Below are 16508 nucleotides of genomic sequence, written 5' to 3' on the forward strand. Positions count from 1 at the left end.
GGACCCCTATGGGAGGGGGAGGGGCGGGTTTGGGGGTTCCCGGGGGGGGGAGGGGCGGGGGAGGGGGTTCCCACGGGGGGGGGAGGGGCAGATTAGAGGGAACTCTATGGGGTGGGGGAGGGGCGGGTTTGGGGGGTCCCACGGGTGGGGGAGGGGCGGGAGAGGGGATCCCCTATGGGGTGGGGGAGGGGCGGGTGTTCCCACGGGGGGGGGAGGGGCAGGAGAGGGGATCCCCTATGGGGTGGGGGAGGGGCGGGGGGGTGGGGATTCCCACGGGGGTGGGGGAGGGGCGGGAGAGGGGGTCCTCTATGGGGTGGGGGAGGGGCAGATTAGAGGGACCCCTATGGGGTGGGGGAGGGGCGGGTGGTCCCATGGAGGGGGGGGGGAGGGGCGGGTTTGGGAGTTCCCACGGGTGGGGGAGGGGCAGGATAGGAAGTCCCTATGGGGTGGGGGAGGGGCGGGTTTAAGGGTTCCCACGGGTGGGGGAGGGGCAGGAGAGGGGATCCCCTATGGGGTGGGGGAGGGGCGGGGTCGGGGGTCCCCTATGGGGGGAGGGGCGGGTGTGTCCCCCCCCGACCCCGCCCCTCCCCCCAGCCCCGCCCCTCCTCTGTCTGACGTGTGACGCGGCCGACGGCTCCTGTGGGCGCCCAATGGCGGCGCTGCGCTGCCCCCGCGTCACCGACTACTGCATCGACGTCATCACCCGCCCCCCCGGGGGAGGTGAGGGGGGGAGGGGCGGGGGGAGGGGCGGGGGGGGAGGGGGTCCCCATGGGGGGGAGGGGCCGATGGGGGGTGGGGGAGGGGGGGATTGGGGGAGGGGTCCCCTAATGAGTGGGGGAGGGGCCGATGAGGGGGTGGAGGGAGGGGTCGATGGGGGGGGGGGAGGGGGTTCCCTAATGGGTGGGGGAGGGGCGGGGTGGGGGAGGGGCTCCCCTATGGAGGGGGAGGGGCCGATGGGGGGTGGGGGAGGGGTCTGTGGGGGGTGGGGGAGGGGTCGATGGGGGGGGGTCCCCTAATGAGTGGGGGAGGGGCGGGGTGGGGGGAGGGGCCGATGGGGGTTCCCCTAATGGGTGGGGGAGGGGCGGGGTGGGGGAGGGGCGGGGGATGCCCTATGGAGGGGGGAGGGGCCGATGGGGGGTGGGGGAGGGGCGGGGGGGGGAGGGGCGGCGCGAGTGACGTCTCCCCCCGCGGTGCCCCCCCGCAGTGGGGGAGGGGCGGGTGCGCGGCTGCGGCGCCGCCGGCGCGTGCGGGGGGTCGGTGGGGCTCGAGACGGGGCGGGGGCCGCCGCGTGGGGGTGCGCTGCTGCGCGCGAGACCGCTGCGAACCCGGTGAGGGACCGACTGGGGCGGACTGGGGTATACTGGGAGGGGACTGGGAGGGACTGGGAGGGGACTGGGAGGGACTGGGAGGGGACTGGGAGGGGTCTGGAATAGACTGGGAGGGACTGGGAGGGAGTGGGAGGGATCCAGGGGGACTGGGATATACTGGGAGGGACTGGGAGGGGACTGGGAGGGACTGGGAGGGACTGGGATATACTGGGAGGGGACTGGGAGGGGACTGGGAGGGGGAGACTGGGGGGACTGGGAGGGACTGGGATATACTGGGGGGGACTGGGAGGGGACTGGGAGGGGACTGGGATATACTGGGATGTACTGGGGGGACTGAGAGGGGACTGGGAGGGGACTGGATATGGGAGGGACTGGATCTCGGGGGGACTGGGAGGGGACTGGAATATACTGGGATATACTGGGAGGACATTTGGGGGGGACTGAGATAGACTGGGGGGGACTGGGGGGACTGGGATGGACTGGGGGGGACTGGGATATACTGGGAGGGGACTGGTTTATACTGGGATGTACTGGGAGGGGGTCCGTGCCCCCTCCCCCACCCGGGGGGGGGTGTGTCACTGGTTTGTACTGGTGTATACTGGTGCAGAGGAGGACCCCCCCCCGTCGGGGCTGCGCTGTTGGGGCTGCGATGGGGCCGACCCCCACGGCTGCGCCCCACAAGTGCTCATCTGTGGGGCGGGAATGACCCACTGCACCACCGCCCGCACCTACGGTGGGGATCTGTGGGGCAGAGGGGATCTGTGGGGCAGAGGGGATCTATGGGGCAGAGGGGATCTATGGGGCAGGGGGGATCTATGGGACTGGGGGGGATCTGTGGGGCTGGGGGGGATCTATGGGGCAGAGGGGGATCTGTGGGGCAGAGGGGGATCTGTGGGGCGGGGGGATCTATGGGGCTGTGGGATCTATGGGGCGGGGGGGATCTGTGGGGCAGAGGGGGATCTGTGGGGCAGAGGGGATCTATGGGGCTGGGGGGGATCTATGGGGCAGGGGGGGATCTATGGGGCTGGGGGATCTATGGGGCAGAGGGGGATCTATGGGGCGGGGGGGATCTATGGGGCGGGGGGGGGATCTGTGGGGCAGAGGGGATCTATGGGGCGGGGGGATCTATGGGGCGGGGGGGGATCTGTGGGGCAGAGGGGATCTATGGGGCTGGGGGGATCTATGGGGCTGGGGGGGGATCTATGGGGCTGGGGGGGATCTATGGGATCTCTATGGGGCAGGGTTGTCCTTAGGGGTTCCTATGGGTCTGGGGGCCTCTATGGGGTCTCTATGGGGTCTCTATGGGGCAGGAGGGTCCCCATGGGGTCCCTATGGGTCTGGGGGGCTCTCTATGGGTCTGGGGTGTCCCCATGGGGTCTCTATGGGTCTGGGGGTTCGCTATGGGGTTCTATGGGTCTGGAGGGCTCTCTATGGGGTCTCTATGGGGTCTCTATGGGGCAGGAGGGTCCCCATGGGGTCCCTATGGGGCTGGGGGGCTCTCTATGGGGCAGGGATGTCCCCATGGGGTCCCTATGGGTCTGGGGTGCCGCCGTGGGTCGCCGTGGGTCGCTGACCCCCCCCGTGCCCCCCACAGGCCCCTCGGGAGAGCCGTGGGTGGTTCGGGGCTGCGCCACCCCGGGGTGGTGCGAGACCCCCGTGGGGCTGCGGGGGCTGCGGGGGGCGGCTCTGCCCCACTGCTGCCGTGGGGCGCTCTGCAACGGACCCCCCGGCGACCCCCCGTCCGCCGCCCCACGGCCCCACGGCCGCCTCGGACCCCCCCCCCTCCTCCTCCTCCTCCTCCTCCTCACTGCCCCACACGTCTAGGCCCGGACAGCGCTATGGGGCACGGCCGCCGCGGCCCCTTCTGTGGGGAGATGTGGGGCTCGGACTCGTGGGCCCCTTCTGAGATGGACTGGGATATACTGGGAGGGGGTTGGGATGTACCGGGAGGGACTGGGAGATGAACTGGTTTATACTGGGAGGCACTGGGAAGGGACTGGGGGGGACTGGTTTATACTGGGAGGCACTGGGAAGGGACTGGGGGGGACTGGTTTATACTGGGAGGTGCTGGGAGAACACTGGGAGACCACCGGAGGGCACTGGTTTATACTGGGAGGTGCTGGGAGAGCACCAGGAGGGCACTGGTTTATACTGGGAGGCACTGGGAAGGGACTGGGGGGGACTGGTTTATACTGGGAGGCGCTGGGAGAACACTGGGAGAGCACCGGGAGGGCACTGGTTTATACTGGGATGCACTGGGAAGGGACTGGGGGGGACTGGGATAGACTGGGAGCCACTGGGAGGGGACTGGGAGAGCACTGGTTTATACTGGGAGCCACTGGGAGGTGCTGGGAGAGCACCAGGAGGGCACTGGTTTATACTGGGATGTACTGGGAGGGGTCAGGAAGGGGCGCTATGGGGCGCGGGCGCTATGGGTCCCCTCACCGCTTCCCCCCCCCCCAAATTATAATTAATTAATTAATTAATTAAAGGTGGTTGATTGGCTGTCCCCGTCCCCCCCTCCCCCACCCCCACCCCCGGGGGGGGCCCAGAGGACGTTCGGGCCCCACCGATGTGGGGCACCGCCCCTCCCCCCCCCCCCCCCCCCCCCCCCCGCTATGGGGTGTGACTCAGTTGGGGGGTGACTCAGTGCCGCCCGGGGGGGCCGTGGGAACGGCTGTGGGGCGGAGGTGTGGGGCAGAGCTATGGGGGGGGGGCTATGGGGCAGAAATGTGGGGCAGAGCTATGGGGCAGAGCTATGGGGGCTATGCTATAGGGCAGGGCTATGGGGCGGAAATGTGGGGCAGAGCTATGGGGGCTATGCTATAGGGCAGGGCTATGGGGAGGCAGAGCTATGGGGCAGAGCTATGGGGCGGAAATGTGGGGCAGGGCTATAGGGCTGTCTGAGGGGGCAGATCTATGGGGCAGGGCTATGGGGGGGCAGAGCTATGGGGCAGAGCTATGGGGCGGTCCCGTGGGGGCAGAGCTATGGGGGGCTTTGCTATAGGGCAAAGCTATGGGGCAGAGCTGTGGGGCAGGGCTGGGGGAATGGCTATGGGGCAGAGCTATGGGGGGACTACGCTATAGGGCAGCGCTATGGGGCAGAGCTCTCACGGGCCGCCGTGGGGCTGAGCTATGGGGCAGGGAGGCCGTAAGGGCGGTGCTATGGGGCGGGGAGGCCGTGGGGCCGTGCTATGGGGCGGGGAGCCCCGAGGGCCCCCCACCTTCGCCCCACCCTTCCCCCCCCCATCCCCCCCCTCCGCACCCATAAATTGGGGCGTCAGCGCCCCACGGCACTGGGCCGAGGCCGAGATGTGGGGCCGGGCTATGGGGGGGGCCCGGCTGCTGCCGCTGCTGCTGCTGCTGCTGCCAGGTGTGGGGCAGGGGGGGGGGGGGGCACTTGTGGGGCGGGGGGGGTACTTGGGGGGCAGAGGGAGGGGGGATTTGGGGGGTAGGGGGGCACTTGGGGGGCAGAAGGGCCACTTGAAGGGGTTGAGGGGGGCACTTGTGGGGCAGAGGGAGGGGGGGTTTGAGGGGTACTTAGGGGGCAGAGGGGGCACTTGTGGGGCAGAGGGAGGGGGGATTTGGGGGGCAGGGGGGGCACTTGTGGGGCAGAGGGGGTACTTGAGCAGAGGCACCACTTGGGGGGCAGAGAGGGTACTTGGGGGGCAGAGGCACCACTTGGGGGGCAGAGGGGGTACTTGGGGGGCAGGGGGGGGACTTGTGGGGCAGGGCTTGTGGGGCTGGGAGGTGTGGGGCTGTGGGGGCGTGTTGGGGAGCTGCTGTGGGGCTGGGAGGTGTGGGGCAGGGTTGTGGGGCTGGGGCAGGGGTGGTGTCAGGGCGCTGTGGGGCTGAGCCGCTATGGGGCAGGGATGGGGCGGGGGGGGGTCAGGGGAGCTGTGGGGCAGGGGGGGTGTCGGGGGTCGGGACTGTGGGGCTGAGCCGCTATGGGGCAGGGGGGTGTCAGGGGGGCTGTGGGGCAGGAGGTGTGGGGCAGGGGGGTGCCGGGGGTCAGGTCTATGGGGCAGAAGGTGTGGGGCAGCTTGCTATGGGGCAGAGGCTGGGGGGAGGGGGTTTGGGGAGCTGTGGGGCAGGAGCTATGGGGCAGGGGGGTGTCGGGGGTCACGTCTATGGGGCTGGGTTGCTATGGGTCTGGGTCGCTATGGGGCAGGGGCAGAGGGCTGTCAGGGCGCTGTGGGGCAGGAGGTGTGGGGCAGGGGGGTGTCAGGGGGGCTGTGGGTCAGGATCTATGGGGCAGAGGGGTGTCAGGGGTCACATCTATGGGGCTGGGCCGCTATGGGGCAGGGACAGAGGGCTGTCAGGGCACCATGGGGCAGAATCTATGGGGCAGGGGGGTGTCGGGGGTCACATCTATGGGGCTGGGCCGCTATGGGTCTGGGACGCTATGGGGCAGGGGGGGTGTCAGGGGTCACATCTATGGGGCTGGGCCGCTATGGGGCAGGGACAGAGGGCTGTCAGGGCACCGTGGGGCAGAATCTATGGGGCAGGGGGGTGTCGGGGGTCACATCTATGGGGCTGAGCCGCTATGGGTCTGGGTCGCTATGGGGCAGGGGGGGTGTCAGGGTTCACATCTATGGGGCTGGGCCGCTATGGGGCAGAGGGCTGTCGGGGCGCCGTGGGGCAGAGGGGTGTGTGCCGGGGCGTGCCGTGGGTCGCGCCGTGGGTCGGGCCGGGACGGGCCGGGACAGGTCGGGCAGGGTGGGGTCCGCCCCACACCCCACACGTCCGTCCGTCCGTCCGTCCGTCCGTCCGTGGGGGTGTGTGGGGCGGTGTGACGGGTGACGTGTGGGGCAGGCGCCGTGGGGCTGGAGTGCCTGAGCTGTGGGGCGGAGGACGGGACGTGCCGTGGGGCCGTGAATGTCACATGTCCCCCCGAGAGCGACGTCTGCGCCGAAGCTCTGGCGGCCGTCACCTGGAGTGAGTGGGGCGATGTGGGGCGCATCTGTGGGGAGATGTGGGGCTGAGACCCCCCCCGGGGCCTTCTATGGGGGGATGTGGGGCGCATCTGTGGGGAGATGTGGGGCTGAGACCCCCCCGGGGCCTTCTATGGGGGGATGTGGGGCACATCTGTGGGGAGATGTGGGGCTGAGACCCCCCCCAGGGCCTTCTATGGGGAGATGTGGGGCTGAGACCCCCCCGGGGCCTTCTATGGGGAGATGTGGGGCACATCCGTGGGGAGATGTGGGGCCGAGACCCCCCCCCGGGGCCTTCTATGGGGCGATGTGGGGCACATCTGTGGGGAGATGTGGGGCTGAGACCCCCCCGGGGCCTTCTATGGGGGGATGTGGGGCCGGTCTGTGGGTGGGTCTATGGGTCAGGTCTATGGGTCGATCTATGGGTCAATCTATGGGTCTCTGTAGGTCAATCTATGGGTCGATCTGTGGGTCACTATGGGTCAACCCATGGGTCGATGTGGGTCAATCTATGGGTCCATCTATGGGTCGATCTATGGGTCGCTGTGGGTCGATCCATGGGTCGATCTATGGGTCAATCTATGGGTCAATCTATGGGTCGCTGTAGGTCCATCTACGGGTCGATCTATGGGTCTCTATGGGTCGATCTATGGGTCAATCTATGGGTCGATCTGTGGGTTGATCTATGGGTCTCTATGGGTCAATCTATGGGTCCATCTATGGGTCAATCTATGGGTCACTATGGGTCGATCTATGGGTCTCTATGGGTCGATCTATGGGTCGATCTGTGGGTCTCTATGGGTCGATCTATGGGTCGCTGTGGGTCAATCTATGGGTCCATCTATGGGTCAATCTATGGGTCACTATGGGTCAATCTATGGGTCGATCTATGGGTCCATCTATGGGTCAATCTATGGGTCACTATGGGTCGATCTATGGGTCTCTATGGGTCGATCTATGGGTCGATCTATGGGTCCATCTATGGGTCGATCTATGGGTCGATCTATGGGTCCATCTATGGGTCAATCTATGGGTCACTATGGGTCGATCTATGGGTCTCTATGGGTCGATCTATGGGTCGATCTATGGGTCTCTATGGGTCGATCTATGGGTCGCTGTGGGTCAATCTATGGGTCCATCTATGGGTCGATCTATGGGTCAATCTATGGGTCCATCTATGGGTCGATCTATGGGTCTCTATGGGTCGATCTATGGGTCAATCTATGGGTCGATCTATGGGTCTCTATGGGTCGATCCGTGGGTCGCTGTGGGTCAATCTATGGGTCCATCTATGGGTCGATCTATGGGTCACTATGGGTCGATCTATGGGTCGATCCGTGGGTCGCTGTCCCCGCAGGCCACGGGCGGTGGGCGCTGGGCGGGCGTGGCTGCGGGCGGGGCCGGGGCGGGGCCGTGGGTCGCGCGTTGGAGCTCTTCGGTGTTGTGGTCTTCGCGCGGCGGCGGCAGTGTCGGGGGAGGGGCTGCAACGGGCTCCTCCCACTGGGGCAGGAGGGGGCCCTCCCCCTGGCAGGTACTGGGGGGCACTGGGGGGGACTGGGAGGGACTGGGAGGGGAGTGGGGGGGATTGGGATATACTGGGAGGGACTGGGAGGGATCTAGGGGGGACTGGGATAGACTGGGAGGGACTGGGAGGGGACTGGGATAGACTGGGAGGGGACTGGGAGAGGACTGGGGGGGACTGGGAGGGACTGGGAGAGGACTGGGAGGGATCTAGGGGGTATTGGGATATACTGGGAGGGACTGGGAGGGGACTGGGATAGACTGGGAGGGACTGGGAGGGACTGGGATAGACTGGGAGGGGAGTGGGGGGTATTGGGATATACTGGGAGGGACTGGGAGGGGACTGGGGGGCACTGGGAGGGGACTGGGATATGCTGGAAGGGCACTGGGAGGGACTGGGAGGGGAGTGGGTGGGATCTAGGGGGGATTGGGATATACTGGGAGGGACTGGGAGGGACTGGGATATACTGGAAGGGGACTGGGATGGGACTGGGGGGGACTGGGAGGGACTGGGAGGGACTGGGATATACTGGAAGGGGACTGGGATGGGACTGGGGGGGACTGGGAGGGACTGGGAGGGACTGGGATATGCTGGAAGGGCACTGGGGGGGACTGGGAGGGACTGGGATAGACTGGGAGGGGACTGGGAGGGGAGCGTGGGGGACTGGGAGGGACTGGGAGGGATCTAGGGGGGATTGGGATATACTGGGAGGGACTGGGAGGGGACTGGGGGGCACTGGGAGGGCACTGGGAGTGATCTAGAGGGGATTGGGATATACTGGGAGGGACTGGGGGGCACTGGGAGGGCACTGGGAGCGATCTAGAGGGGATTGGGATATACTGGGAGGGACCGGGAGGGGACTGGGGGGCACTGGGAGGGGACTGGGATATACTGGGAGGGAACTGGGAGGAACTGGAAGGGGACTGGGAGGGCAGTGGGAGGTGACTGGGAAGGTCTGGGAGGGAGTGGGGGGGGCACTGGGAGGGACTGGGAGGGGTTTGGGGGATACTGGGAGGGATTGGGACATACTGGGAAGGGACTGGGGGGGCACTGGTTTATACTGGTTTATACTGGTTTATACTGGTATATACTGGGATGGAAGGGGGGGGGGCTGGGGGGGGCGTGGCCTGCGTGACCCCGCCCCCCCGTTGCCAGGCAACGCCAGCGAGCGGGTGCCCAATGGGCTGCGGTGTTACGGTTGCCATGACGACGGGCGCTGCTCCCCCCCCACCGTGGTCCAGTGCTACGGGGACCTGCGCGGCTGTTTCCATGGCAACGTCAGCCTCACTCTGGGTGAGCCAATGGCGCCGGGGGGGGGGGGGGCGGGGGGAGGGATGTAGTGGTCGCCATGGCAACCCCATAGGGCCGTAGAGGGGGATGTGGCAGTCGCCATGGCGACCCCATAGGTCCTTATAGGGGGATGTAGCGGTTGCCATGGCAACCCCATAGGGTCTACTGGTCGCCATGGTGACCCCAAAGGGCCGTATAGGAGGATGTAGCGGTTGCCATGGCGACCCTATAGGGTTTGGGGTCCTTATAGGGGGATGTGGCAGTCGCCATGGCAACCCCATAGGGTCTACTGGTTGCCATGGCGACCCCAAAGGGCCGTAGAGGGGGATGTGGCAGTCGCCATGGCGACCCCATAGGGTCTACCGGTTGCCATGGCGACCCCATAGGGTTTGGGGTCCTTATGGGGGGGGTCTACTGATTGCCATGGCGACCCCATAGGTCCTTATGGGGGGGTGTACCGGTTGCCATGGAGATTCTATAGGGCCATAGAGGGGGATGTAGCGGTTGCCATGGCGACCCTATAGGGTTTGGGGTCCTTATAGGGGGGGTGTACCGGTCGCCGTGGCGACGCCATAGGGCCGTATAGGGGGCTGTAGCGGTTGCCATGGCGACGCCGTGGGGACTAGCGGTTGCCGCGGTGATTCTATAGGGCCACACAGGGGGATGTAGTGGTTGCCACGGCAACCCTATAGGGCCGAGCAGTTGCCATGGTGACCCTATAGGGCCGTATAGGGGGTGCAGTGGCCGCCGTGGTGACCCTATAGGTCCCTATAGGGGGTATAGTGGTCGCCATAGCGACCCTATGGGGGGTGGGGGGGGGGAGAGCAGTTGCCATGGCGACCCCGTAGGCCCCACTTGTCGCCATGGTGAACCTATAGGGCCCAGGGGTTGCCATGGTTACCCTATAGGTCTATAGGGGGGGGGGTAGTGGTTGCCACGGCGACCCTATAGGGCCCATAGGTCCTTACAGGGGGTGTAGCGGTCGCCACGGCGATTCCGTGGGGCCATATAGGGGGATGTAGTGGTCGCCATGGCGACGCTATGGGGGGGGACTAGTGGTTGCCATGGTTACCCTATGGGCCCCGGGGGTATCTATGGTGGCCCTATAGGGCCATATAGGGGGTGCACTGGTCGCCGTGGCGACCCTGGGGGGGGTTTGGGGGGGGGGAATGGATGTAACGGTTGCCATGGCGACGCTATAGGGCCCGGTGCTGTCCGTGGCCCCATAGGGCCTTACAGGGGGCGTAGCGGTCTCCCGCGGTGCCGCTATAGGTCGCGGCCGCCCCCTCCGGCTCCGGGCGGCCCTATGGGGGGGGGGGGGGGGGGGGTCGGTCGCCGCCGTGGGGCGGCCATGACACCCCCTCCCCCCCCCGCAGGCGGGGCCACGGCGTGGCGGGAGGTGCGGGGCTGCGTGCGGGACACGGAGTGCCGCCGGGAGGCGCGGGGCGACGCCGCCGTGGGGCTGAGGGGCTCCTGCTGCGCCGGCGACCTCTGCAACGACCCCTCCCCCAACAAGACCTTCTTCGCCCCCGACCTGCCCCGCCTCGAGCTCCTCCCCCACCCCCCCGGCCCCGCCCCCGCCCCCAACGCCACCGACATGGCCGCCGGCACGGCCGACGACCGCCCCACCCCCGCCGACGGCAGCCGAGGTCAACGGCAGCCGGACAAGATGGCCGCCGGGGCCACCCAGAGGGCCACCGGGGCCACCAAGATGGCCGCCGGCACCAGCGGCGTCAACGGCGTCAACGGGGGCGTCAACGGGGCCAACGTTGACTCGGCCAACGCCAACATGGCCACCGTAGGCCCCAAAATGGCCGACGTAGGCCCCACCATGGCCGACGTTGGCCCCAACATGGCCGACATTGGCCCCAACATGGCCAACGCCAACATGGCCACCGTAGGCCCCAACATGGCCACCGTAGGCCCCAAAGTGGCCACTGTAGGCCCCAAAGTGGCCACCGTAGGCCCCAAAATGGCCGACATTGACCCCAAAATGGCCGACGTAGGCCCCAACATGGCCAACACCAATATGGCCGACGTAGGCCCCAAGATGGCGGCCGGGGAGAAGGCGGCGGCCGGCCGGGCGGGGTCAGGGCGGGGCGGGGGCGGGGGTGGGGCCAAAGGGCGGGGCCACCCCATGGGCGGTCCCGGGTGGCTCCTCCCCCTCCTGCTCCTCCCCCTCCTCTGAGGGGGGAGAGGGGGGCGGAGCCAACGCGTGTCGGCCACGCCCACTTCCGGCCACGCCCCACCCCTCCCCCCACCCCCGCTGTGGGGCCGTCGGGGTAATAAATGGCTGAGGTGGAATGAGGGGTGTGGGGGGTGTCTGGTTTATACTGGGATAGACTGGGAGAGGACTGGGGGGGACTGGGACATACTGGGATAGACTGGAGGGGACTGGGAGGGACTGGGAGGGACTGGGATAGACTGGAGGGGACTGGGATATACTGGGAGGGGACTGGGAGAGGACTGGGGGGGACTGGGAGGGACTGGGATAGACTGGAGGGGACTGGGAGGGACTGGGATATACTGGGAGGGGACTGGGACATACTGGGATAGACTGGAGAGGACTGGGAGGGACTGGGAGGGGACTGGGGGGGACTGGGAGAGGACTGGGCTAGACTGGAGGGGACTGGGAGAGGACTGGGGGGGACTGGGATATACTGGGATAGACTGGAGGGGACTGGGAGGGACTGGGATATACTGGGAGGGGACTGGGACATACTGGGATAGACTGGAGAGGACTGGGAGGGACTGGGAGGGACTGGGAGGGGACTGGGGGGGACTGGGAGGGACTGGGCTAGACTGGAGGGGACTGGGAGAGGACTGGGGGGGACTGGGATATACTGGGATAGACTGGAGGGGACTGGGAGGGACTGGGATATACTGGGAGGGGACTGGGACATACTGGGATAGACTGGAGAGGACTGGGAGGGACTGGGAGGGGACTGGGAGGGGACTGGGAGAGGACTGGGGGGGACTGGGATAGACTGGGAGGGGACTGGGGTGGATTGGGGAGATCTGGGAGGGACAGGGAGGGACTGGTTTCTACTGGGGGGGACTGGGAGGGACTGGGATATACTGAGAGGAGACTGGAAGGGACTGGGAGGGGACTGGGAGGGACTGGGATATACTGGGAAGGGACTGGGACATACTGGGATAGACTGGGAGAGGACTGGGGTGGACTGGGGGGGTCTGGGAGGGACTGGGAGGAGACTGGGAGGGGACTGGGAGAGGACTGGGAGAGGACTGGGATATACTGGGAAGGGACTTGGAGAGACTGGAAGGGGCTGGGACATACTGGGAGTGGCACTGGTCTCTACTGGGAGGGACTGGAAGGCACTGGGGCCCCTCCCCCCCCCCCCGTGGAGTCCCCCCAAAAAACCACCGGAAACGGCTTTTTCTGCCCAAAGCTGTAATGGCGCCGCCCCTCCCCCACTGCGCGGCTCCCAGTTGGCTACTGGTGGCTCCAGCTGGAGTTTTTGGGGCTCCCAGTTGGAATTCTGGTGGTCCCAGTTGAATTGTGGCGGTCCCAGTTGGATTTTTGGGGCTCCCAGTTGAGTTTTGTTGGTTCCCAGTTGGCTACTGGTGGCCCCAGTTGGCTACTGGTGGCCCCAGTTGGAATTTTGGTGGCCCCAGTTGGGTTTTGGGGGCTCCCAGTTAAATTTTGGGGTCCCCCAGTTGGGCTTTTGGTGGCTCCCAGTTGGAATTGGAGGAGTTCCCAGTTGGCTACTGGTGGCCCCAGTTGGAATTTTGGTGGCCCCAGTTGGAATTTTGGTGGCTCCCAGTTGCGTTTTGGGGGCTCCCAGTTGGCTACTGGTGGCCCCAGTTGGAATTTTGGTGGCCCCAGTTGGGTTTTGTGAGCTCCCGGTTGGTTACTGGTGACCCCAGTTGGAATTTTGGTGGCCCCAGTTGGAACTTTGGTGGCCCCAGTTGGGTTTTGGGAGCTCCCAGTTGGCTACTGGTGGCCCCAGTTGGAACTTTGGTGGCTCCCAGTTGCGTTTTGGGGGCTCCCAGTTAAATTTTGGGGTCCCCCAGTTGGGCTTTTGGTGGCTCCCAGTTGGAATTTGAGGAGTTCCCAGTTGGCTACTGGTGACCCCAGTTGGAATTTTGGTGGCTCCCAGTTGCGTTTTGGGGGCTCCCAGTTGGCTACTGGTGGCCCCAGTTGGGCTTTTGGTGGCTCCCAGTTGGAATTTTGGTGGCCCCAGTTGGGTTTTGTGAGCTCCCAGTTGGCTACTGGTGGCCCCAGTTGGAATTTTGGTGGCCCCAGTTGGATTTTTGGGGCTCCCAGTTAAATTTTGGGGTCCCCCAGTTGGCTACTGGTGGCCCCAGTTGGAATTTTGGTGGCCCCAGTTGGGCTTTTGGGGGTTCCCAGTTGGCTACTGGTGGCCCCAGTTGGAATTTTGGGGCTCCCAGTTGGAATTTTGGGGCTCCCAGTTAAATTTTGGTGGCTCCCAGTTGGAATTTAAGGAGTTCCCAGTTGGCTACTGGTGGCCCCAGTTGGAATTTTGGTGGCCCCAGTTGGAATTTTGGTGGCTCCCAGTTGGATTTTTGGGGCTCCCAGTTAAATTTTGAGGTCCCCCAGTTGGCTACTGGTGGCCCCAGTTGGAATTTTGGTGGCCCCAGTTGGTTTTTGTGAGCTCCCAGTTGGCTACTGGTGGCCCCAGTTGGGCTTTTGGTGGCCTCGACCGCCTTCTTGCCACGTTCTGAGGGGGTTCGGTGGCCGCCGGGGGGGGGGGCGGGGCGGGGCCGGGGGGCGGGGCCTGGGGGCGGGCCCGGGGGCGGGGCGGGGGGCGTGGTCAGGCGGGCCCCGCCCACTGGGTGGCAGTGAGGAGGGCGTCCATCCAGAGGCACATGGCCTCCGCCGAGGGCGCCACCAGGCAGAAGAGGCGCTCGAAGGTCTTCAGGCAGAAGGTCAGGCGGGGGTTGGGGCTCTGGGGGGCGGGCGCGGGGCTCAGCCCCATAGATCCCACCCCGGGACCCATAACTGCCTCCCCAGCCCCATAGATCTCCATCAGCCCCATAGATCCCCACCGGCCCCAGGGATCCTCCTCCAGAACCTCATAGACACCTCAGGATGAAGGTCAGCCATGGCTTGGGGAGGTTCCTCAGTGGGGCTCAGCCCCACAGAGCCCACCCCGGGACCCATAACTGCCTCCCCAGCCCCATAGATTCCCTCCAGCCCCATAGATCCCCCCCGGCCCCAGGGAGTCCCCTCCAGAACCTCATAGACACCTCATGAAGAAGGTCAGCCATGGGCTTGGGGGGCTCATCATGGGCCTCAGCCCCATAGATCCCACCCCGGGACCCATAACTGCCTCCCCAGCCCCATAGATCTCCATCAGCCCCATAGATCCCCCCCGGCCCCATGGATTCTCCTCCAGAACCTCATAGACACCTCAGGATGAAGGTCAACCATGGCTTGGGGGTCTAGTGGAGGTTCCTCAGTGGGGCTCAGCCCCATAGATCCCCCCCCCGACCCATAACTCCCCCCCCAGCCCCACACATCCCCCCCCAGCCCCACACATCCCCCCAACCCCCGCAGAAACCCCCTGTAGATGTCCCTCAGCCCCTCTCCCGCCCCCCACCTCTCCCCTCCGCTCCCCTCCCATGGGGCTCCTATAGGCTCCCCGGCCCCATATGGGCCCCCCCCGCCCCACGGCGCCCCCCGGCGCCCCCCGGCGCCCCCCGCCCCATGGCCCCCGGCTGCACCTTGCAGGCCACCTGCCCGTGGTCGGGGTAGACCTCCCGGATGGCCTGGAAGTAGATGACGCCCTTCAGCTTCGTCTCCTCCTCATCTGGGGGCACAGAGGGGTCACCCCCTATAGCCCCATAGGCCCCATGGCCCCCCCATAGACCCTCTGTGCCCCATAGACCCTCTGCGCCCCATAGACCCCTCTGTGCCCCATAGACCCTCTGCGCCCCATAGACCCTCTGTGCCCCATAGACCCCTCTGTGACCCCCATAGACCCTCTGCGCCCCATAGACCCTCTGTGACCCCCATAGACCCTCTGCGCCCCATAGACCCTCTGTGCCCCATAGACCCTCTGTGACCCCCATAGACCCCTCTGTGACCCCTATAGACCCCTCTGCGCCCCATAGACCCTCTGTGCCCCATAGACCCCTCTGTGACCCCCATAGACCCCTCTGTGACCCCCATAGACCCTCTGTGCCCCATAGACCCCTCTGTGACCCCCATAGACCCTCTGCGCCCCATAGACCCTCTGTGCCCCATAGACCCCTCTGTGACCCCCATAGACCCTCTGTGCCCCCCATAGACCCCTCTGTGCCCTATAGACCCCTCTGTGCCCCATAGATCCCTCTGCGCCCCATAGACCCTCTGTGACCCCCATAGACCCCTCTGTGACCCCCATAGACCCTCTGTGCCCCATAGACCCTCTGTGCCCCATAGACCCCTCTGTGACCCCCATAGACCCCTCTGCGCCCCATAGACCCTCTGTGACCCCCATAGACCCCTCTGTGCCCTATAGACCCCTCTGCGCCCCATAGACCCTCTGTGCCCCATAGACCCCTCTGTGCCCCATAGACCCTCTGTGCCCTATAGACCCTCTGTGACCCCCATAGACCCCTCTGTGCCCCCTATAGATCCTATACCCCCCAACCCCCGTACCCCCCACCCCCCCATAGCCCCCCCATAGACCCCACCCCCCCATCGCCCCCACCCCCCCATTCCCCCCATCCCCCCCTGCCCCATAGACCCCATAGCCCCCACCCCCCATCGCCCCTACCCCCCACCCCCCCATAGCCCCCCCATAGCCCCCCCCGCCCCATAGCCCCCCATAGCCCCCATCCCCCCCATTCCCCCATAGCCCCCCCACCCCCCCTCCCCACTACCCCCCATTCCCCCCACCCCCTATACCCCCCCCACCCCCCATAGCCCCCACCCCCCCCGCCCCATAGCCCCCCCATAGCCCCCCATCCCCCCTAACCCCCCATACCCCCCCATAGCCCCCCCATACCCCCCCATACCCCCCCATAGCCCCCCCCCATAGCTCCCACCCCCCATCCCCCCTAACCCCCCCCACCCCCCCACCCCCCATAGCCCCCCCATAGCCCCCACCCCCCCCGCCCCATAGCCCCCCCATAGCCCCCCATCCCCCCTAACCCCCCATAACCCCCCATAGCCCCCCCATACCCCCCCATAGCCCCCCCATCGCCCCTACCCCCCACCCCCCCATAGCCCCCCCATAGCTCCCACTCCCCCATAGCCCCCCCCATAGCCCCCCATCCCCCCTAACCCCCCATACCCCCCCATACCCCCCCATAGCCCCCCCCCATAGCTCCCACCCCCCATCCCCCCTAACCCCCCATACCCCCCCATACCCCCCCATAGCCCCCCCCCCATAGCTCCCACCCCCCCATAGCCCCCCCATAGCCCCCCACCCCCCCCATAGCCCCCCCCGCCCCATAGCCCCC

At 66.6% G+C, this 16508-nt stretch overlaps 2 protein-coding genes and 1 long non-coding RNA gene across 4 annotated transcripts; 2 read left to right on the forward strand and 1 right to left on the reverse strand.

Moving 5' to 3' along the window:
* Nucleotides 1–1246: 1246 nt before the first annotated feature.
* On the forward strand, nt 1247–3349 carry LOC309684862. Of its 2 annotated transcripts, none has more exons than XR_014270362.1 (3): nt 1247–1328; nt 1936–2061; nt 2923–3349. It is a non-coding gene; the product is annotated as an uncharacterized lncRNA (long non-coding RNA). The 2 variants fall into 2 exon arrangements; XR_014270363.1 differs by having other exon boundaries at nt 1289–1355.
* Nucleotides 3350–5717: 2368 nt separating this feature from the next.
* On the forward strand, nt 5718–11370 carry LOC309684859 (ly6/PLAUR domain-containing protein 3-like; the record flags this gene model as incomplete). The annotated part of the gene is made up of 5 exons (XM_082500707.1): nt 5718–5721; nt 6144–6266; nt 7620–7793; nt 8940–9077; nt 10451–11370. The coding sequence occupies 5 exons, from the start codon at nt 5718–5720 to the stop codon at nt 11260–11262; spliced, it is 1251 nt and encodes a 416-aa protein (XP_082356833.1). The 3' UTR covers nt 11263–11370.
* A 2399-nt stretch (nt 11371–13769) lies between these two features.
* LOC309684860 (pleckstrin homology-like domain family B member 3) lies at nt 13770–15005 on the reverse strand (the record flags this gene model as incomplete). The annotated part of the gene is made up of 2 exons (XM_082500708.1): nt 13770–14005; nt 14784–15005. Coding segments are annotated over 2 exons (357 nt in total), but the record flags the coding sequence as incomplete, so codon positions are not given.
* Between the last annotated feature and the right edge of the window lie 1503 nt (nt 15006–16508).

Source organism: Vanellus vanellus (genome assembly GCF_965231255.1).
Source record: "Vanellus vanellus genome assembly, contig: HAP1_SCAFFOLD_2181, whole genome shotgun sequence".
Lineage (NCBI taxonomy): Eukaryota > Metazoa > Chordata > Aves > Charadriiformes > Charadriidae > Vanellus > Vanellus vanellus.